Genomic DNA, 22,999 nt, shown 5'->3' on the forward strand with positions numbered 1-22,999 from the left:
ATGTTTACCAATCACCTACTATGTGCCAAGGTCCATGCTAAAGACCGTAGAAATCATCTCATTTAATCTCCATGAAACCTCTACTAGGTAGCGAGAGCCTCCCCATTTTACAGATGGAGAAACTGAGGCTCAGAAGGATTAAAGAAGCTTGCTCAAGGTCCGCACTGTTGGAACCATCCGCACACAGGCAGTCTGGCGTTACCGCCCTGAGCACTTGGGACGTGCCTCTGATGTCCCTACAGTCAGAGCCCTGGGTCCGGGTACTTGTGTTAGTGGGGGAGCTCGCTTACGCTCCTCCATGGGGCAGATACCCAAGGAAATGTGGAACCAGCACCTGCACCCTCTAACAATGACAGGCACAGAGGCAAGCTAACCATCCCCTTCTCTAAATTCTTACCTTCTGGCTGCCCACTCCCTGCTTTGCTGTGAGAAGGTAGCATCTATCTGCTGGGTACGGTTTCAGGTCATCTCTAAGGGGAATCAATCCGTGCTTTCCAGGGAGATGGCCAAGCTCTACACACAGAGCCTGGAAAGTCTGACTCCCAGTGGAGAGGCTGAGAGAAGCCAGATGCCATCTGGAGTGCCCAGGGGCCAGCTGCTGCCACTGACCTCAGTGTGCTCAGCAACATCGGGGATGCAGCAAGAGGCTGGCAAGGGGAACATCACATCATGCATTTATGCAGGCCCAAATCAACCCCACCCAGGCCCCTGCTCAGGAAGCCAACAGAGGCAGGGTCCTTCTAAGAGCCCATCTGGGACAGGTGTGACCAAAGAGGTACACACAGAGGGATGTAAAAGGAGGGGTCCTAATAATATATGACTGGGAGACTGAGAAGGGAGCTGAGAGGTGGTCCTTAGAGAGAAAGAATGAATGATTAATAGAAGAAAAAACAGAGCTCCTCCACAAGGGTGTAGAAGAGGACCCAGCCCATAGTAGCTGCTCAAGAAAACCTGCAACATCTTTAACTGACAGGGTCCACATCCAAGGCTTTCCTTTCAACCTCATGACACCTAGCGAGGGGCATAGACATGCACCTGCTAAAGGAATCAGCTCACACCCCACAGCACTCAGCTCCCACATTTGCCTTGGGGCTTCCATTTTCAGTCCATCCTCCCTGACTTTCCTCTGGCTAACATCCAACTTGGGAGTTTCCCTGGGGGTTCACAACCCCCACCCCAACTAACTCCAGGGCAGGGTGCAGACCCAGACCAGGTGATTGGTTCAGAGCTGTCACATGATTACAGCTAAGCCAATGATAATCAGTCCTGGGATTTCTGGATATACTGACAGTGAAAGACTTTCTGCCCTGGGATCATAGAAAGGTAAGTGTGACTCAGACTTGTGAGGGGTCATTTCTGATACCAGAAAGGATAACGCCCAAACAGATGAAAGGAGAGCTGGGAGATGACATCATTTGAGCACCTGGATGCAGCTCTGCCTGAAGCTAGCTTTATCTCTATCTCAGTTATGCGGAGCTATTGATTTTCCTCTCTATGAGTCTGCTTCAGTTGTGTTTCTATTATTTGTAACTCAGCAGGTCCTGCAACTACACGACTCTGTAGGCAGGTGGTAGGAAAGTAAGAAGGGCAAACAATACAAAATTTTTTCACGAACAGTTTTTGAGCAGTAAGCATGGATCTCTCTGAGCCTCAGGTGCCACTCTGAATGACAGTGATTATACCTCCCTACCTCCTAGGGTGAACGGGCAAGTCACTGAACACCCTGTAATCTGTTATCTTCAGCATGTTACAGCCAAGAGCAGCAGGAAGCCCGCAGCCCTGGGAGGGAACCTGCTGTCAGGGATGCCTGTGCAGAGTTCCCCCCAGCTGAGCCTCTGGCTGGAGTTTGCTGAGCTGCCCCACGACCCTCCCACTTCATAAGGGACCAGCCCAAGCCCTGGGAGGCAGCCACGGGGAGCCCTGGACAGAAGGGGTGTGCCTGGCCTTTCAATGGATCAAGTCCCTCTGTGACTGCTCACCTCAGAAGCTGCCATGCCCCAGCAGAGGATGGGGACAAGGGACACTGCAGCGTGCCCGGAAGTGGGGACAGGAGAGTAACGGCTACTGTGGGCTCCAGTCGGACCCCAGCTGGACCTTTGGCTGAATCTTATTTTCTCGGCTTCCTGTCTCTATGGCTTGGGACGAGTTTCTTTATTTCCCCGTGCCTCAGGGACTTTGTCTGTAAAATGGGGTGATTAATGCATCAATTTATCTGGGTTGTTGAACGTAGGCAATCCTGCCAAGCAGGAGTTCCCGGGTCAGGTTCCCCCGCATGGTTTCCACCTGATTGTACACAAGTGACGTCAGACCTCTGAGGGCATGTTTAAGGTGATGTGGGGGACGGAGGAGAAGCAGAGTCCCTCTGAGCACACAAGTGCTCAGGACACTGGTTCACCGACGCTGCAAACAGCAAGTCTCCAAAAGGGACCCAGGGAACAGGACTAGTGCGTCAGCCCAGGAAGCCGGAAAGCAGAGTTGGCTCAGGGACAGCGAGAGGGCGGGGTTCTGCCCCCAGAGGTCATCAGGGCCGGCTGCAGACGGAGGCCCAGTCACCTTGGAGAGGCGGTCACACAGGGACACACCTGATGCCCACCCCAAGAGCCTGGCATGTAGGGAGGGAAGAGGAGCTGCGGGTTGTTTCAAACATCAGCTGCTCAAACGCACAACAAAACCTCTTCTTCTTCCTTTTCTTAGTTTTATTTATTTGACAGAGATGGTGTATGTGGGGGAGGGGGAGACCACCTGACCTCTTCTAACCAGGTCCCAGCTAGCTCAAGTGTCCAGCTAATAGAACTCTGGCTCATGTTTGAGGACGAAGCAGCAAACAATGACAAGGCTCAGCAATGCAACGGATTCTTACCTTCCTTAACCCAAGCCAGGAAAGCTATCAGGGGGAGGGGGTGGCTCAGGCTCTGAGTTAGAACCCTGAGGGTCTGCAGAAGCCTGATTCTAAAAAAGGAGTCATCTGGGTCCCATGTGCTCTGTTCACCAAAGTGGGGAAGCAGAAAGGCATTTTAGGAAATTTTCAGGGACATCCAAAACACGGAGTTTTCCGTGTCTGATTCTCTGAAAATACCCTTGACTTGAAGCGAGCGGGGAGGACTGTGTTTGATCTACGATCATATCCCCGCTACTTAAGAAGGATTCTGACCCAGGCGGGTGCACCACAAATACTGGCAGGACAAATGGGAGAAAAGAACGTCAGTGAATCTGGAGCCTGTAGCACACACCGAAACACCTGTTTATAGAGACACAGTGACCAGGTGACCAGAGGACGAGGACAGCTGGAGAAGCAAACGGACTCATCATTGAAACCTCAGACCCGGGCTGAGAACAAAGGTGGGTGGGCACGACCCAACTCACGTTCTTCATCGGTCCTCTTCCTGCCTCAATCTTTAAGCTGCCTCCAAATTCCAGAAGAAAAGAGGGATATATTTACTGACCCCTGAAAACCCAGACAGTGACTAGTGGGGGCTGCAGGGGTTCTCCAGGTGCTGCCCTACCTGCCAGGAGGGGCTCCTCCAAAGGTGTGCCAGTATGGCGGCTAGATTAAACTTCTCCTAAGGTCCTGCCAGCTCAAGCATTCATGGGTGCGTGTTTCCTCCCAGATGGGGCACTTCCTGGAGCCCTGCTCTGTGCTCCAGGCAAACACAGAAGGAGACAGATATCTGGGTGCCCCTATGGTCCCTGCCCCCTCGAAGGTTCTAGTTCAGAGGACAGCCCCAGGGTTACACTAAAGAAATGCCCCGGTCACATCTCCACTACGCTCCACATGACGCAGGTCTGTGGCAATGAACAAGAAAGGCTTTGCAGAAGGGCCAGGGGCCCAGGACAGGATGGAATTTGGAGTCAGTGTGGGGTGGAGAGGCAACAGAAGTAATGAGGAGAAGGCGAGGGGTGGGAGTGGGGACAGTGAGGAGACGCTGAGTAGAGACTATTGAATGTTCGTGGTCCCCGGCACTAAGCTAGTCTTGGCAGACCCGGAGAGAGGCTGAGTCTCTCCTTCTGGTTCAAGGTCCAAGGGTGCTAGACAGAAAAACCTTCCTCCAGAGTGGAGGCACCAACGGGTAGAAATGATTTGGCTCAGCTGGTCAGCCCCAGACACCTAGTCACCTGAGTATCTCTAACCAGGGAGTAACTGAACGTGGAAAAAATGAGCAGGTGTGATTTTAAACAGGTGCTCAGCTAGAATCCGAGGTGTGGGTCAGTCCAAGCAGCAGCTGTTGCCCAGAGACATGAATGAGTGGGGAGGGAGGGAGCAGGGCCAGAAGGTCAGCGAAGGCAGAGGGGGTCAAAGGCCAGGCAGGTGATGCCTTAGCTGCTGGGAGGGCACGGGTTCCCCCAGTGGGGTGGGGTAGGGGGGTCGCGTGCCATACGGCAGCAACAGTGTCAAGAAGCCACTGGGATATGGACCGGGAACCAACTGTCCTGGTTTGCCGGGGACCGAGGTGTTTCCCACGGTATGGGACTTCCAATGCTGAAACCAGGAAAGTTCTGGCAACCCCAAATGCACTGGCTACCCGAGGCACAGGTCTGCCCTCACCAGCATCCCAGAGGGACCAAGATTGCTGCTGGTACAGGAATCTCATCTCGTGGAACAGGGAAACTGAGGCAGAGAGGCGCGTGACCTGCAGAAGGGAGGTCCCACAGGGCGTAAGCAGCATAGCGAGCTGGAACATTCTGGCCTCCACCTCCCTTGCTTTCTCTGCACACTGGAAAGACGCGAGACACGCAAGTGCCTTCTGCTAAGCACAGCTGTGAGCTGTGCCAACTTCCTCTGAGCCAATGGACCCTGGGAGGGGAGCACCAGAGCCCCTGTCCCCAAGAGGGGTCCCGGGGAAATGGGCCCATCTGGCCCTCTGCTCCTCGGAGATTCTGGCCCAGGATGAGTGGGCGGCCACCACCTGGGACCCTGGGGGGGGGGATGGGGGTGCTGTCGGCTGCTGCTCTGCTTGCCTCCCTATGATATCCCCATTAGGGTGACCCCTTGGGGGAAGGCCAGGATCCCCAAAGGCCTTTGTGAAATGCAGACGCATCATGTAAAGCCACACACCCTGCAGCCCTTGGGTTTAAAAGGGTCTTAGCAGCTCTGGGCAGCCAGTGAGAGAACAGGCCAGGGCACAGGGGAGGTGGAAGGTATAGGGAGAGGGAGGGGAGGATGGAAGAGGGGATTTGGGGGAAAACGTAAGCAGGAGCTTCCTAGAGCAAGTCCTGCTCAGTGACTGGCCTTCAAAAGCATCCCCTCCGTCGGCTGGGTAAGACCCAGACTCCTGGGCCCACCCATGTTTCCGATTCTGTAGGTCTGGGCTGGGCTGAGAATTTGCGTCACCATCAAGTTCTCAGGCAAAGCCAATGCTGCTGGTCTCGGCACCCGTCTTGAGAATGGCTGGCCTGGGGCATGGGGCTATGGCGGGGGGTGCTGGGGTAAGGGCAAAGGGACACGGGCGCTGATGGGTCACTGGGGGCTGGGAAGACCCACGGAGGTCAAGTTGGAAGATGCTGGAGGCCTTGACCCTCACGCTTCAGAGAGGGACAGAATCACGCGGTGGTGGAGGGAACTTGTTTCAAATGCAGATTTGTGGGCCCATCCCCAGATATTTTTGACTGTGAGGGTCTGCTGGGGGGCTGGGGAACTTAAAAACCACAATGAGCTCTGAGCGATTCTGATGCAGGCCATCCAGGGGCCGTGAGGAGAAGCTTAGCAGCCTCAGAGCGCCACAGTGGAAACGCGCACTTCGCAGGCCTCGTGAGCTGCGATGGGCCACAGAGACCTCTGCAGGCCCCTTTCCTGGCCCGAGGCCGGCTGCGCCAGCCACGACAGCAGCCACTCGCCACATGGAGCCTTTGACAATGAAATAAAGTGTGAAATTCAGTTCTGCTGTCATACGAGCTACATTTTAAAGCCAGTGGCTACCATATGGGACAGGAGCGGTCTAGAACGTTGCCATCTTTGCAAAGAGTTTACCAGACAGGTCTGGCCTGGAGAGATCACATTATGCCTGCTTCTGTTTCCCTTTCTCTCAAAAGGGGGCTCCTCCCCTATCTTTCCCAGAATGTAAGAGAAAGAAAAGACTCCACCAAGAGTGACATTTCTGGCCCACCCTTAGAGGCCCCCTGCACCTGCTGGTGGGAGGAGGCAGTCCTGGTTGGCGGGGGCAGCACCCATGTCTGCCCCAGAACCCAAGGATGGTTCTTCTTCCTCCTGGTTGGCTGCCAGAGCTAGACTCCCCAGGGCAATGAGGAGTCCTTAGTAGTTAGCTTAGTAATCACAAATATAGTATGGAAAACAAACTCATAAAAGCCCCAGCAATTCCCCTTCAAAGAAATCGACACCAAACAAAACCAACTACACCCTAAAAGGTACGGTTAACGCATCACGAACGCAGAGGTACGAACCAGCACAGACTGGACCGAATCACAGAGGAAAGGTAACTGAACTTACTCCTTCCCCAGACCTTACCAGCGCACGTGAGAGGTGGTCATGTTTTCCGGGAAGGAAGGGAAAGAACATGAGAGATAAAGCAAGGGGGGGCAGGGGATCTCTGCCTGTGGTTCTGGGAACAGCAGCGTAGGGGCAGGGATGGACAGTCCGTGAGGAGGGCAGGGTCCTGCGGTCACCGCATCCAGTCCCTACATTAGGCCAACGCACAGATGCAAGGTGGCATGCTGGGTTACCGGGAGCCATTACTCAGTGGGGACAGTCACTGTTTGGGATGATGAGAAAGGGCTGGAGACCGATGGTGGTGATGCCTGTCAAGGTATTTAATGCCACTGAATTGCACACTTAAAAATGGTTAAGAGGGTCCATTCTGTGTTATGTAGGTTTTGCTGCAAAAAAGACAAAAAAGAAAGTGCAGGGTCTGAATTCCACCCTGGATGAACGGAGGCAGGCAATTGTGGAAGCGGGCCTCCGAATCTGCATCGGAGTCCACTGACCCCGGGGGACTCCGCTCTCCGCTGGGGATGCCTGACAGGGGAGGGCTGCAAGATGGACAAGCACGACGGCTCGCTTTCTAACAGATTCGGAGCACAGGTGTGCCCAGGCAGGGGTGGGAGGCGGGCTCGCTCCAGAGAAAGAAAAACTGAGGGTTGGCTAGGGTGTCTGTACACTGACTGTCAACTTCGGGACGCCCGCGGGAAGGGGAGGGAAGCTCTAAGGATTCTGTGAGGGTGCCGGGGGCAAACCAGAGTACGCAGCCTAATTTTCTCATTCTAAAATTAACCCAATCCCAGAAAGGCAAGGGGCAAAGAGGTTCTCAAAGCCAGGTCCATGGAGCCCTTGCCTCACTTTCCCCCAAGGCGCTCAACACAAATACAGATTCCCAGGCCCCTCCCCAGACCTACCGGCCGACCTATAGAGGTGAAGCCCGAGGATCTGGATACTGGCAGGCACCCTGGACCACTGTGATCTCCAGTCTGAAACCCCTTTTAGTGAGTCAAGAGGGATGAGGCAAAGGGGTCAAGAGGGAAGTTCCCAGCTTTGCCAAGATACCGCGTGTATCTGTGAGTCTCCCCATTTGGCCCCGGAAAGCCCCTGACATCTTGCAGGCTGGGCCCTTTGCTCACTCTGAGCCCGTGTCCCCACGTTGTGGAGAGAGCGAACTGACCCATCCCTGCTGCGGGTTCCCTGTCAGGACTCTGCCTGCGTCGGACCTCCCGCGCGAGGCCAGCTGGGCTCTTTGGATTTGGGCTGGGGCCGGAGGGCTGGGTATCTCTCCTGGAGCCAACTGAGTAGCTCTGGGCCCGAGGGGCCTCACTCCCAGCTGCCTCTGGCTGATTGGAAACCAGCGTGTCAAAGACGCCAGGGAGAGAGCCCCATGACACCTGGCATTGCAGCCTCCACCTGGCGCCCAGGTGGCCCTCAGGGAATCGTCAGCTGATGAAGGCGACTGGAGGGAAAAGCAATGGTCCTGGGGCAGACTGCATGGCTTCCGGGAACAGCCACCAACTACAACCTCTGTAACTACTTCAGGCCTCAACCCCGTCACTTTTCAGAAGGGGAGGATGCGGGCTACCTTACAGGGGTGGGAGACGACCGACAGGAAGGCAGGTGACAGAGCGACAAGCTCCTGGGTGGCCCTTGGTCAATGCTTCTTCCTCATGAAAAGGACCTTCCCCAACAGAAAGACACCTTCTTCCCTGCCTGGGTGCACAGGACTTCAAAGTCAGCAGCACACTGGTGAGCAGAGCCGTGTGGGCACGGGAAGAAAGCAGACAGGAACTCGCAGCGGCTGTTTCTACGTCTCTCCGGGCCCCCGGGGAGAGCTTTCTGAAGCTTCTGGACAATTAAAAGGTACCAAACACACTCCATGCCTGTGATAAAGTTACAGCCCCAACGAGCTGGGCGCCCGCGCCAGCCTCCAGACCCAGGCAGCTACAAAAGAGGAGGCTCTCGGCACCTGTAGTCAGGCCACCAGGTGGTGGGCGTCCCCCCCACCAAGCGGTCCCCAAGGCCCAGCACACAGAGGGAGGGTGCCCGCAGAGGGGCGTCCCCCCTGGAACCACCAGCTCCCCTTGGCCCTAGCCCCCAGGGTGTGGCGGCACCCAGCTTGGGGCAGGACTCGCCCATCTGCCCATCATACCTTTCTGGCTGGTCATTCCTTCCAAATTCGGGGCTGTGCCCACACCTTTTAGACTAACGCCACTAGTCAGGGGCTCTGAGGAACCGCCACAACCCGTGTCTTCTAGCTGGCTTCTCCTGAAGGCATCCAAACAGCAGACCAGAGAAAGCACGAAGTCCCCACCTTCACGGTGGCTGCCCCAAGGGGCACAGAAGGGGTGGTCCTTTTGGATGGGAGTCATTCCTGCCTCTCCCCCTCCGGGACAGGCGCTCCTCTGACACGCTCGGCGTGAAATGCATTTGCGGGGTGTAAATTCATAAAAAAATAACGACACACGCAGGCACGCACACACACACACCTTGTAAACACGGCTTGCTATCCTCTCTGGAGTGTTTATAGCCCTTGGTGACTCGCAGCAAACACGGCATCCCCACAGCGGCTGCTCTGGCCGGCTTTAATGATATGTCGTCTGCACTTATCTGCTGGGGCGAAAATCTGTGTAAACAGCCGTGTACCTGATTTTCCACTTTTGTCAGCTGGCTCTCATGTGGGTGAGAGGGGGCTCGGTCCAGGCTCGTGCTTGCTGTTTTCCTTGAACCGTGCACTCAGGTGACTCCTGAGATGATTAAGAGGGAAGTAAGCTGCTTTCAGGATGGCTGGAGGGTCCTGGCAAGTCCTCCAGTTAACTCAATGGGAATATCACAAAGAACACAGGGTGTGCATAATGACGCCTTATGGAAATTTCCTGATTATTTAGAAGGCCAGAGAAGCAGCCACCAGTCCTTCAGAGCCAGCCAATCTCATCAAGCTCCAATAGCTCAAACTTAAAAAAAATTTTTTAAATTTTACACATACACAGATACAATCAATTTCTTTGGACTCTGGAAAAATGGGAATCCTCCTTCCTCGTACGGTCCTGGTAGCACTGGGCTCCATGAGTAGGAAGGGTGCTAACCACACAGATTCCTGTCCAGCTACTCTGCAGTGGGTAGGATGATCCCATTTTATAGATGGGTAAACTGAGGATTGGGACGTTCAATAACTCGCTCAGGGACACACAGCTCATAAGCAGGAGATCTGGCAGATCAAACCTGGGGCTTTTTCAGTCCAAAGCTGGTGCCTGTACTCTGCCATGGCGGAAGGAAACTGCAACCCTGTCACCAAGCAGTCATGCACGGTGAGGGTGCTGGGCCACAGGGGAACCCGATCAGAATTGTTCTCAAGAGCGGGGACTTTCACTCCTGCTCAGCTGTCCTGGCTGTCTCTGTCCCACTCGGGTGGCCAAAGACGTCCACAGGAAACCCTGGTAGTCCTACTGGCTGGCTTTCTAAGAGTGTCCCCAGTTCCAATGGGGAGATTTAATCTCACTCGCAACCCTGCGGAAACCCTTTCCAGAAGGGGATAACAGGAGGCCCACCTATTGCTAAAATTGCTAAAGACACACAGATAAGCACATGCCTGCCTGAGTTGCTTAAAACAAGGAATGTCAAGGAGAGGACAACCACCCCCTCCTTCTTTCTAAAGATAAAAATGTAAAGAGAAAATGGACTGTCATGGGGGTCTACGTTTTAGAGATCAATACAAGGTCTTTCCACAGTACTGGGAGGGCTACAATCTGGGATACCACAACCAAGTCCTCGCTGGGATACCCCCCCAAGCTGTGTGATCCTGGGCACCCGGTTTCTCCTCCGGGACTGGCAATGGCACCTCCCTGCTGGGGTCCTTGGAGGACTGATTAAGACAACGCATCGCATTTGGTTCGAACCATGCCGGGCCCCTGGGAGGGTACAGCAGAGCACTGAGAACCAGCACACAGATCCACAGGGGCCTGGTGCCCTGGGCCAGGGGGCTTTGTGTGAGGGGCTCGAGGAAGCAAGAATCCCAATGACTAAGAGAAAAGGTTGAGGCTGGAAGAGGCTTCATTAGGTCCTGGGACTTTTTAAGAGTTAAGGGTTAAGAGAAAAGCTTAAGGAGGCATGGCATCTGAACTGGGCCTGCAAGCCCGGGTAGGCTTCCCATGGGACAGATAGAGTGCCCAGACTCCGAAGATACGAACTGACCAACAACTTTTCAACAATGACTTGGTGGCTTTGGCTGACCAGGGCCCTTGCCTTAGGGACGCCGCACCCGTGCAGCTCACTTCATTCTCTCTGGCCCCACTACCCCAAGATGGACGGACCAGCGCCCGCTCCCATCCCTCTAACTCCCTAACTCCTCACCTGGCTTTACTTTCCTGTACAGCCCTCCCATCTCCTGACACATCCTGTGTGTACTTGCCTGCTGGAAATCTCCCACAGATAAGAAGCTCCATGGAAACAGGGGCTGCAGCTGTCCCCTTCGCTACTATAGATCCCTGGCAGCTACCGCAGTGCCTGGCAAGGTAGTGGCTCAAGAAATGTGACGGAATGAATGCACAACCAGAGAAGGAATCCTTCACGTTCACGTCTCTGCCTAAGAAGGCTCAGGGAGCACCTGCTTTACTCTGGGGCAGGGAGGGGGTCCTGGATGATCTCCCCTTGGGTAGAGTTAGTCCTGCCATGCACCATCAGGGAAACTGAGTTACTGAGTATCTCAAGGTCACACAGCTTTGAGGCAGAACCAGGTGCAGACTGAGCATGTGTCTAATTTCTGCATCTTCGGCTCGGGTCCTTAGCCTGCGCACAAAGAATGGTCACCTCCCCCGGAAGGGGCCCCACCCTGGGGGCCAGAGCTGTCACCAGCACAGAGTCCATCACTCTGCAGGTCTCAGGATCCCCTCCGTGAGTAATGTCAAAGTGTACGGCTTCCACCCTGCCAAGCCAGCGGCGCCCCCGTCCTTCCCTCTTTCCTGCACCTCTGAAGGTGCCAATTCCCAGACTCTGTCACCCAGCAGGGTCCTCACTGTTCAGCTCCCTCAACCGAACATCACATTCAGCTGGGGGGCGATGTGCTGAGATCCTGGGAAGAGCCACCTCACAGCCTGGCTGAAATGTTTATTTCAACAATAATTTCAGCTTGTGGTTCTGAGCCAGAAGAGCTCTCATCTGCTTCCCAGAGGAAACCCCTAATAACATCCAAAGGTTCGAGAATCCGTGTCCACGACAGGCTGACCTCAACGCCCAGCCACCACGAAAGTTCTCAGAAACTGCATTTGATCTTTAAGAACCGGAGAGCAGAAGGGGGTGAAGGGCGGCTGGTGGGGCGGAGAGAACTCCAGACTTGACTGGTGTAGCTGCTGTCTTGATCTTGATTCATGCTAGGGATGCCAACCGTCAGTCAAGAGATTTCCACTGCTCTCTGCCCTAAAGGGACAACACGAGGGCCATCGGAATAACAACCACCCCCCAAGGCCTTGGAGACAGGCGGTTCTAAGCTACACCATGTCATTAGGATATTGTTATTATGAATACACAAATGGAGTCTATGTAGACACAAAGTAAACAGATCTCTCTCCACCCAGCCATCTCCTCCATGTTTACATAATAACAAGCCACTGGCACAACAGTCAGGACCAATCTCATCTCGACACAGTTCAGGAGGGCAGAGATGGAACGGATAGCATCGCATCCCAATGGGTGCCTCACCACGGAAGCTGGTAACTAACTTTTATGAAACATCAACTATGAATGAGGCAAGGTGATTTGCAGACGCTAGCTTTGGAATGATCAAAATGTTGGGTGACACTAGTTATTATCAGCACTTTTTGGATTGGTAAAATGAGTATCAAAAGGATGAAGCAACTTGCCCAAGCTCTCCTACTTGCTTGTTCTTCGCATCTGGGCTCTTGTTTTACACCAAGCTGTCTTGACCTCTAACTGCTCTGTGCAGCTGGGAAGGAGGTGGGACTGTCTCCAGCAGGCCCAACCCCAGGACAAACGGTCCAAGGACTCAAGCTCCTTCCAGGGCTCAGTGTCCCTTTTCTAGACCCTTGGTGACCCAAGACTTCCATGGCTCCAGGACACCAGCACCAGCTCAGCTCATCACCGCCAACTGGCCGGTGGTCCCAGCTCCTGCGGCTATGCCTGTGATTGTCAGGATCCTGTCTCCTTGGGAGACCAAGACGGGCAGCCTGGAATTAGGGGGCATTGCTGCTGGCTTTTTCTCATAGGAAAGAAATAATTATTAGGTAAATAAGCCTGGTGTTTCCCAGCTGGTTAAGCTTGCTGTCTGGGAGAGGCATTCCGGTGTGAACCGACAGAGAATATTTGAAATTGTGGGACCCTGGGCAAGTTGCTCAAACTCTGGCTTTTTCTGTCTTTATCTTCACGAAGATAACACAGCTTCCCTCCCAGAGCTGTGATAAAATTTTAAGGACACGCGCCACGTAAATTACGGGAACACAATAGGTATCCAAGAAATAATGAATAACCATATTGTACGCCCCCTTCCCCTCTTTTTCCTGGAAAAAGTATTCCAACTTCACACTGATGATGGCAGACACTTCTTGGAAGCCGCTCTAAAGTCAAGGGGATCCAGGGGGTCCTCTAGGCAAACCCGCCCCCCCGCCCCCACAAGACGTAACTTGCGGGGGCGGGGGGGGCAGTTGAGACCCGAACAGAATGGAATGGGCGCGCCCACTCGGAATATTTTAACATTAAAACGCGGTCCTCAGTTTGGGGCAGATTAGCCAATGATACACAGTCAGACCCTCGCATTGTGTCTGCACCGCCTCGATTTCTTTCTGCATTACTCCAAGTGGAAGAGAAACCTCTCCTCTCCCAGCAAAAGCGAGCCATCATGTTCCGCTCAAAGGGGCAGCAGTAAAGCAGGGCTCTCCTGGCACTTTGCGGGGCTGCCAGGTGGGTTACAGGTGCGGCGGGAGAGGGGCCGCCCCAACTTCGTGCCGGGCTGGCCCCTTTCCCACGCCTCCCAGGGCAGGTCCCGGGCGCCCCGGCATCTCACAACTCCGGCAGGCGTGGCCTTGACCTGCCCCTGCAGCTCGCTCTGGGGGCTCGGCCGGAAAGCGGCAATCGCCGAGCCCCCCGCCCGCGAGCTGAAGAACTCCGCGTCCCGCGCGACTCCCCCTGCCCCCCTCCCGGCTCCCGGGGCGCGGCGCGCGGCGAGAACTTTGCCACCGGCGCTCGGCCATCCGGCCGGGAGCGCCCCCGCGTGCCCGGCCCCGGCGGCTCCGCGGGCCTGCGGCCGCGCCGCCCTCCCCGCCCAGCGCGCACCTACCCGGCTGGCTGCAGTCGCCATCCGCTCGAACGGAGGGCGCTCCGGCGCGGGACCGATCGGCCGGCCCCCCGGCGTCCGCACCCGGCTCGCAGGCTGCAGGCCCCCGGGGGCGCGCCGGCCCGGCCCCCGCCCCGCAGGAAGGCGCCGGCTCGCCCTGCGCCGCCAGCTGGCGGACGCGCTCCCAGGTGCCCGAGTCGGCCGCCCGCATGCCGCGTGCCCGGGGGGCGCTGCCGCGGCGGCGCCGGGGGCTCCGACGACGGGCGCGGGGCTCACAGCCTCCCGGGCCGCCGCCGCATCGGGGCGCAGCCGAGCGCCGCCCCGCCGCCCGCCGGCCGCCCGCGCGCGCCCGACTGGGGTTCTCCGTCCGGCCGACGCCGGGCAGTCCGCGGCCGCCGCACGCGAGGAATTCGGCCGCCGGCCTCTCACGTGGAAACGACTCTCACTCCCGCGGCTCCTCCTCCCGCTCCTTCCGGGCTGGCGAGGGCCCGCCGCTCGCCTCGCCCCGCCCCGCCCCGCGCCCCGCCCCCCCGGCCCGGCTCCGCCCCCGGCCCCTCGGCGGCGCCGGGACTCGCCCCACGGCCTCCGGGAGCGCTTCGTGGCCCCATTCTGGGACGCTCTGCGCATCCCCAACATGGTCATTTCTGGAGAGACTGCGGGTCAGAAAGACGGCCAGTGGCGCAGGGGTCGGAAGGGACAGGCCTGCGCCCAGGTCTCTGAAAGCCCCAAGTGAGTGCATCTGGGGGACGGCCGCCTGGTACCCCAATTTGCATATGTCTCCACTCTTCTGACATCCTTGTGACAGCGCTGCCCAAGAGCTGAAGTCCCAATCACTGGCCAGGAGAGGGCAGAAAGAATGGACCGGGAACCTGGCGGTAGCCTTGGGACATTTCCTTTGCTCATCTGTACTGTGTGACCAGGCGTTCTTCAAGTCAATATAATACTGAGCACATTCACTGGGCCGGGGGTTGGCGAGGTGGGCGTGGGGGTGGGGGTGGGGGGTCCGACATGGTCCACATCGCTAAGCAGACTGTGATCTGGTGGGGTGCCCTATGTCTGCATCTCACTTCCTTGAGCCTCAGTTACCCCATCTATAAAATGAGGCATCAGTAATTCCCACCCCGTCCACCATCAGAGATGCTTCTGAAGACCCCCAGCCACAATCATGTGGCAGGTGAAGGGACTCCCAGGGAAGGCCAGGCTTGGACCCCAGGAGTGGGTGGGGGGCTAGTTAGTTCCCCAGCTAAGCCTGGTCCGAGGTGGCATCTTGGGTCTGCAAACCCGAACCTGCCCGCTGGAGTGGGTGTTCCAGTGGCTTGCGGAGCTCACTGTAAAATGAATTTGCAGCCCCAAGCCCTCTTTGATCTGAGGATTATGGTGCTCTTTAGAAGGACTAATTATCTCCCCGCAGCTCCGGGAAGCAAGTCCGGTTTCCCCCCTAGTGTAGACAAGGGGAGCGGAGGCAGCATAGCCAGGTGAGAACTCACACCTTCCAGGATGTCCCCAGCCTCCCCTTCCAGGCAGCACGCACAGGGCCTGGCTCTGTAACCTCTGGTTCCGAGGCCTGAGCCCTGGGAATTTCTAGGTCACTGGCATATGGCTCTCCACCAAGCTGTGGGAAACAAATGACTTCCCTCCACCCCACCCCAAGTGTCTAAAACTGTTCACAGGTGACTTTCCCGTCTGTGGGCGAGGAGCCCCATCCCTTTGCAAGCACTGTGGTCTGGACACCATCCATCATAGCCTTGCCAGCGTCTAACCCCCCCCCCCTTCCTCACCCTCCCAATAACGGGAAAACTAGCCCAGCTGTAGAGGTCCACAGGGCTGCCTCAGACCCCTTCCCCCTGTCTGGAACCCTAAATGCTCAGTGGAAAGCTGACCAGTAACACCAAAGGAAAGCTGGCCAGTAACACCCAGCCGGGGAAGAAAACCACCCATGGGGTTAAACACCCACAGGACGCTGAAGGGAGGAAACTGATCTCACACCAAGTGATAGGAGATGCTGGGAAACCCTCAATTCTTTTGCCTTTTCTGGGATAATAGGCAAAACAGAACAAAAGAACAATTGCCCTGAGCCACCCCAGGGAAGAAGCTGGGAATGCCTTCGTGTTCTGGAGACACCCAGCACAGAGTGTCTGTTCCAAACGTCTTCAGGGACCCAACTGAGGACATAAATGAGTGAGGTGGGCTGTGCTGGGCTCCCCGTGGTTTGTTTCTTAAGGGCATTTAGGTTGTATTCTTTGGCTTAGACACGCTTTGCATAATAAGCAGGTAAGAAGGTGCTTCCACAAAGAAACATGCTCTTTCCCATATTCCTCGAAGTACATGGAACTCTTAGTTTATCTTTCCACTTTTGATAGAGACGTGCAATTTTCTCTTAATTCCATGACAAGAAAACAGCAGCACAAGCATGAATACCTAGCACTTGCCACTTGGATTCGGTGTCAGGGAGACTTTAGGGAGTGGTGAGGACTGTGGCAAATAAGAAGAGGTAGATGGCTATAATGCAGGAATGTGCCTCCAGGGTCACTAGAGGTTCCTTAGTTCTCTCTTTCTTTCCTTTTTTTTTTTTTTTTTTTTTAAGAGCTACTAGGAATATGGACTTTTAGGGGTTATCTAAGTTCAAAATGTTGACAACTCTTTGGCATGAAAAAGAAAGGGGAGAGGGAGAAGGAGAGGAAGCAGAAAGAACGATAGAGTAAACAGGTCTAGAAGTTTCTATGTAGCCCACTGGCCACCAGTGCTCATTTCACTGCTAGTCTTGCTAGTCTTGCTAGGTTGCTGGTCCCCCTGCAACCTCTCAGAAGTCTGCACATACTCTCTACTCACATTTCAATAATCCAAGCCATTTCTCAAACCCACAGCCCTGGGGGATTTCTGCTGCTGTCCTTGTGTGTGTGCACACATGTGCATGTGTGTGTGTGTGTGTGTGTGTGTGAGAGAGAGAGAGAGACAGAGAGAGAGAGAGAGAGAGTGTTCCCCATTCTCAGGACCAGGACTTCAGATGGCAGCTGGACCCACCTTCCATCAATTTCTGGGGTTCTCCAACTGCCCAGACCTCCCCCAGTCAGTGTTGCCTCTCAGTCCCTCCTCCCAACTCTGTTAGCAGGCAAAGCTCTGAGAGCCGCAGCAGCCTGCAGGCTTCCAGAAAAACCATCTGCCTTGGGTGGGAGGCATTGCTTCCTTGTGGGATGTTTCTCATTACAAGGATACCCTGAACCCAGGAGAGTTTCTGCTCAGTTCTGCAACAGGAGATCCAGGAGCCAAGTGACAAACCATTTTCTGCCCTGAGCACCTGGGCAGGCCCTCTAGGAATGGTAACTCCAGGGTGGTTTTGATTGGAGGCTCCAAGACAGGGCCAGCTTCTGAGTGCTCAACCTGGGTAGAAGGGTCCTGAGCTTGGGTTAATGCTCTGCTGTCATTGCCTCAAAATTCTTAATTATTTTTGAACTAGGAGCCTCGCACGTTCATTTTGCATTGGGATCTGCAAATTATGTAGCTGGTTCTCCTCTCAGAAGATCTTCCCAACCTCTCTGGGGGATGCTGGGGATTGATGTTGGAGACAGCTGGGCCTGCGATTTGCCTCATCTGTCCTTCTCCAGGGTACGCTGTGTCCGGCCTCTGCAAGGCAGCAGGAAGGGAGGATTTGGGGGGTGGGGCAAGGCAGCAGGAACTATCCCCATCCATTCCTCCAGACAACTAATTCCGGAGCAATGGCAGAGTGGGAAATTGGGTGGGGGGATGGCAGTCAGCCAGAGGGTGGGGAGGATGGCTCTGGTTCTGAGCTCTGAGGCCAGATGGTGTCCCCATGACCCTGACCTCAGGATGCCAACGGGGTGCCACCAAGAAAACACAAAGGACACTGGGGACAGGGGTGCTAGGGATCAATGCAGTTCCCATTCACAGTATCGCTTGGCTTTCAGGGAAACTTCCTTTAGAATCCTGGAGAAAATGACAAGACAATTGGGCTTAAAGAACAAAATCCCGAAACATTATATTAAAGAACCCCGTTATATTTGATATGTGCTCAAAGTGGAATATTTGAACCCACTGGAATTTTTCAGGGTTTTTTTCCCCACTGGCTATGCTTTTAGTATTTGTAGAAGAGATTTTACTAAGATCTTCCAGCCCACATTACTGTAGGCTCTCCAAACACCGAAACTAAGTCCAAGGAGCAATTCTAGATTCCTAGGAATCTACACACTTTTGTCTGTGACACCTTTGGGAACTCCTGGCAACACTTCCCAGGAGTCTGGAGACCTCAGTGGCAATGCCAGGTCCCCACTGCTTGTGTGTGACTCTGGAAAAGGGTCTTTCAGTCTAAGCCCCTCACTGGCAAAGGCAAAATGAAGGGCTCGTGGAGGTGGAAGCACTTTTCTAGTTGAGCCCTCTATGACTGAATTGGTCTTTTCTGTCCCTCTCATGGTGGCCATGTGTATATGTTTTGTGTGTGTCATGAGCAGTGATAGCAAATGTATTCGTTATTCATTGCTGTGTAACAAATCACCCCCAAAACTTAGCAGCTTAGAACGTCCAGTGTTTATTATCTCTTGGTTTCTGTGGGTCAGGAATCCAGGCGTGGCTGAGCTGGGGGCCTGTGGCTCAAGGTCTCCAACAGGCTGCCATCGAGGTGTCCTTTGGGGCTACAGTCAGCTCAAGGCTCTCTTTGGGGGAAGATCTACTTGCAAGCTCACCCCTGTGGCTCTGGCAAGATTCAGTTCCTCGTTGGCTGTTGGCTGGAGGCTGCCCCCCAATTCCTTGCCACGATAGAGCTCTTCTCACAAGATGGTGGCTTGCTTCCCAGACAAGGCTCCAAGAAAGAGCAAGACGGGGTGTGCACAAGATGGACGCCACTGTCTCTTTGTAACCTGATCTCAGAAATGACATCCATCACCTTTCCCCTGGTCATCAGAAGTGAGTCACTGGGTCCTGCCCTCCCTCGATGGGAGGGGTTATAAGAAGGTGTGATACCATGAGGTTACTGGAGGCTGCCCCACTGTGGGAGGCTAGGAACGCAGGACTCAAATCCTGACTCTGGCACACACTAGTGTATGATCTCGGACGAACGATTTTGCCTCTGGAAGCCTCAGGTTCTTCATTTGTAAAATGGAGAGGATCATGGCTACTACCTTGGAGGGCTATGGTGGGGGTTTTAATGACAAAACACACGCGTGAAGCTCTGAATCGTCCCTGGCACAGGGTAAACCCTCAAAAAATGGGCTTGGGGGACATGGCTGGAGGAAGCTGGAGGGATGCGCCCCTTGCTTCAAAGTCAGAGGGGCACTCCCTGTTATCTCCATGGAGATCTGCAGCCTTGTGATTTGGAAGGTCTTTGGCAGGCCCTGGGTTGCCTTTGTGACCAAGGCCACCAGCAGGGACGGTGCTGGTCTTCCCTTGGCCATCCCAGTAGGACTCAGGGGCACAGGTGCAGCAGGAGGATTATACAGGATTTTCCTCCAAATCTATTTAGACCTTTGCCCTATGGGGACAGAGGATTTTACCCCAGATCCATCCTGCCATCTGGCCTGGTGAGGCCTTCCTGGCTGGACACTTTTGTGTGCCTGTCATGGGCTCATTGGTACCGTCTGACAATCTTCCCGGGGCTCCAAATGACCTGGCAGAGATCCTGATCCCCTCTGGGGGCTTCCAAAGGGCCTGCCCTGGAGGCCAAGGCTTAGCTCAGTCCTCGGGCAAAGCTGGGCATTGTAGCATTTTTACAGAGGGCAGCTGGCCTCCTCATCCTGCCTGCAGGACTGTCTTGGGTCCCAAGCTAGATTCTTAGCTGCAACAGAAGGAAAGAGCCCATATCCAGGGATCATTTCTCCCCCCATCTCCTCTAAGCCCCTTTCTGGGGAGTTCATGTCAAGGAAGGACGTTTCTACAGGAAGTTAAATGTTGCTGCTTATTCAGAATAAAAACAGTAACATCAAAATACCATGACTTACAATAATAATGCTGGCGAACATTGACCTAGCACTTACTCTATGGGTTCTAAGAACTTTACAGATCCATTTAACCCTCCCAACAGCCCTGAGAGATGCAGGTATACTCTACACATTATTATCATGCCCACGTATAAATGAGAAGACAGACACAGAGAAGACAAGTCACTTATCTAAAGACACACAGTCCATGAGTGATGCAAGTAGAGCTACGTAGCCTGATCGCAGACTCCATGCTCAAAGGCATCACACTCCTTTGGCAACAGGTGCTATCTGTTGGGCACTCACTTCCCTCCAGGGGCTGCTCTTTCTTGTTCATTCAACTCTCCAAACCACCCTATCCCCATGACCCAGATGAGAAAATTGAGGTTTATGGAGACAAAGGCACTTATTCAAGATATGTGCCTGGTAATGCAGGGTCGGAAGTCTAAATATCAGAAGTGAGGGTTGTTATCTGGGGAGGTGCCTCCCATGTCAGAGTTAGAGAAAATGCCTGCCTGTGGGCCCCGTGGAAAAGACCGGTCTTTCTTCACCTCCTGAAGACGGGACTGAGGCAATGCTGCGGGACTGAGGCAATGCTGCGCAAGGTAGCTGGGTGGCGTGGTGGCCTCTGCTGCCCCCGGTGGCCACTAGCAGTACTTCACCTCCAACTGGTTCAACGGCAAGTTTGACCCAGGGCTTGGTGGCTACTGGGAATGGGGCTGGCCTCCACCACCGCAATTTTCAGACTGTGTCTCTCCACTTCCTGTGTGTGACTCAAGGGACACAGAGGGCCATGGGCCAGTCAGTGTCTGAGATAAGAATAACATGTACTCTTTAATGAGCACTTCTGTCTTTGTGCCAGGAACTCTTCTCCTAGGTACTTGTTACTCCTAAGGGTTTTTAAAAATTTAAATTCAATCAATTACCATATCATGTATTACTAGTTTCAGAGGTAGAGTTTAGTGATTCGTCAGTTGCATATAACACCCAGTGCTCATTACGACAAGTGCTCTCCTCAACGCCCATCACTTGTCACCCAGTTACCCCGTCCCCCCCGCCGCCACCTTCTGCCCCTCTAGCAACCCTCAGTTTGTTTGCTGTGGTTAAGAGCTTCTTATGGTTTGTCTCCCTCTCTGATTTCATCTTATTTTATTTTTTCCTCCCTTCCTCTATGCTCCTCTGTTTTGATTCTTAAATTCCACATATGAATGAGATCATATGATATTGATCTTTCCCTGATTGACTTATTTCGCTTAGCATAATACCCTCTAGTTCCATCCACATCATTGCAAATGGTAAGATTTCATTTTTTGATGGCTGAGTAATATTCCAGTGTGTGTGTGTCTCTCTGTGTGTGTGTTTACCAGATCTTCTTTATCCATTCATCTGTCGATGGACATCTGGGCTCTTTCCACAGTTTGGCTATTGTAGACATTGCTGTCGTAAACACTGGGGTGCAGGTGTCTCTTCCAATCACTATGTTTGTATCCTTTGGGTAACTACATTGTTACTTAAATGTTATTTAATTTACCAATGCACAGAGATAGACCATCGTTGTTAAGGGTTATTAGTAATATTGGATAGAGCACTTTCCACATATTAGCTCAGTACAATCCCCACAACACTATATAAATAGTGTCCTTATCCTCACTTTATCAGTGAGGAAACCAAGAAACAGAGAGGTTTAGTAGGCTGCCTGAGGTCACACAGTACCACATGGCAGAGCCAGGATTCAGACACAGGCAATTCTGGCTCTAGAGAGTCTGCTCTCATAACTTTTATGTTGTTACTGTAATTATTATTATTATTGTTTCACAGTTGAAGAAACCAAGAGCTTAGAGGGGAAAGAGGATTTGTCTAAGAACGCACGACTGGTCAATTCAGACCTAGGACTTAAACCAAGCCTGTTTTCCTTTATCTACCCGTTGACCCAACAAGTACTGATTATGCACCAACTAGATGCCAGGCACTGCCCTGGGCTCGGGAGGCGAACCCTGTGTGGTCAAGCCTGCCGCGGGCACCTGCGGTGACGCCATTCCTCTTCCCATTTCATGTCCACAGCCATTACCTGCAGAGCCTCCATCCAGGGACGTGGGAGGTAAAACTGATTCGACTGGGGAGGGGGTCTTGTGAGGGGCTGTGGCATGGAGTTCTGCACCTTTCTTGCTGCAGCTGCCCTGTACTTAGCAGTGAAATTGAGCAAGTCAGGCCACCTGGGGCCTCAGTTTTCCCGCCTGTGAAATGGGGTTAGTAAGAGTACTTGCCTGTTCCCCAAGACTGTTCTGTGAAGAACAAAGGAGACTCTATGTGGGGAAGCCCACGGAGCTGCAGAGGGCAGATGGAAGACAGCTGGGCTCTGGGGCTGGTTCAGTGAAGGACCCATTTGCTCCTTTGCTTGTTCATTTTATTTGGTCAGTCCTCACTCGGCATCTGCCATGAGCCCACTCCTATCCTAGATGTCGTGGGAAGAGGCAACAGGACCCCAGTGTGTAGGAAGCTAAAACCCTACTTGGATGTTAAGATGAGAAAGGAGGACCGCCAGCAGATTCTAACTCTCTATGACATAGGCGCCTTGTCACTGGGGCTGGGATGGGCCTCTGCCACCCACCTCCCCAAGGAAACGAAAGGATCCCAAAGACAAGCCTGGTGAACCACTTTTAGATTCTCATGTGCAGGCCAGAGATGCTGGCCCGTCCTGCCCCTTTAAGGCTTAAAGTGCCCATCTCTCCTATAGCGGCTTAGCCTCCCAGTGGCTAAAAGCAAGTTTGAACGATGGGGTAAGAGCCCTGTGCAAAGCCTGGACCTTTCACGTGAAGATCTCTAAGCTACGGAGGAAGAGGAATTAGGTGTCCCAACACTGAGGGATACTTGTTCAAAGACAAAAGCTGGCTTCTCCTCCTAAGAAAAACTGAAGCCCAGAGAAGCGCAGACACTTGCCCGGGTGCACACAGCAAATCAGGGGCTTAGGCAGACTGACTTCACTCAGTCCTAGAACAGTGATTCTCCAAGTGTGACCCCCAGACCGGCGGCATCAGCACCAGCCCTGAGCATTTAGGAGAGAGAAAAATTCTCTACTCGACCCGGATCTCCTGAGTCACAGGCTCAAGGGTGGGGCCTGATGGTCTGTGTCTAAACAGCCCTCCAGATGCCCCTTTTGATGATAAACTTGAGGGCCACTGCTGAGCCCAGAGGAAGGGCTGCTCCATCTTCATGTCCTTCTGAGGGGGGGAGGAACGAGGCAGTGGAGCATAGCAAGGTCACTTTCTCAGTGACTGTGGCGTCATAGTTACATAACCACCCCTCCCCCACCCTGATGGATTTTTGCACCCAGACTCCAAACTCCAGGGCCCTCCCTTGTCAGGA

At 54.0% G+C, this 22,999-nt stretch overlaps 1 protein-coding gene across 2 annotated transcripts in view; it reads right to left on the reverse strand.

Moving 5' to 3' along the window:
• Window positions 1-22,999, reverse strand: part of LOC111154678 (kazrin, periplakin interacting protein) — a 433,844-nt gene that overhangs the window by 128,069 nt on the left and 282,776 nt on the right. Inside the window, exon 1 of one of the 2 annotated variants that reach the window (XM_022514492.1) lies at window positions 13,716-13,923. The exons of the other annotated variant lie outside the window; for it this stretch is intronic. Coding sequence (XP_022370200.1) covers window positions 13,716-13,923 — 208 coding nt within the window. Of the gene's footprint in view, window positions 1-13,715; window positions 13,924-22,999 lie in introns of those variants that run through there. 2 annotated transcript variants of the gene reach the window in all.

The sequence above is a fragment of the Enhydra lutris genome, unplaced genomic scaffold (genome assembly GCF_002288905.1).
Source record: "Enhydra lutris kenyoni isolate GAN:26980312 unplaced genomic scaffold, ASM228890v2 scaffoldscaffold38, whole genome shotgun sequence".
Lineage (NCBI taxonomy): Eukaryota > Metazoa > Chordata > Mammalia > Carnivora > Mustelidae > Enhydra > Enhydra lutris.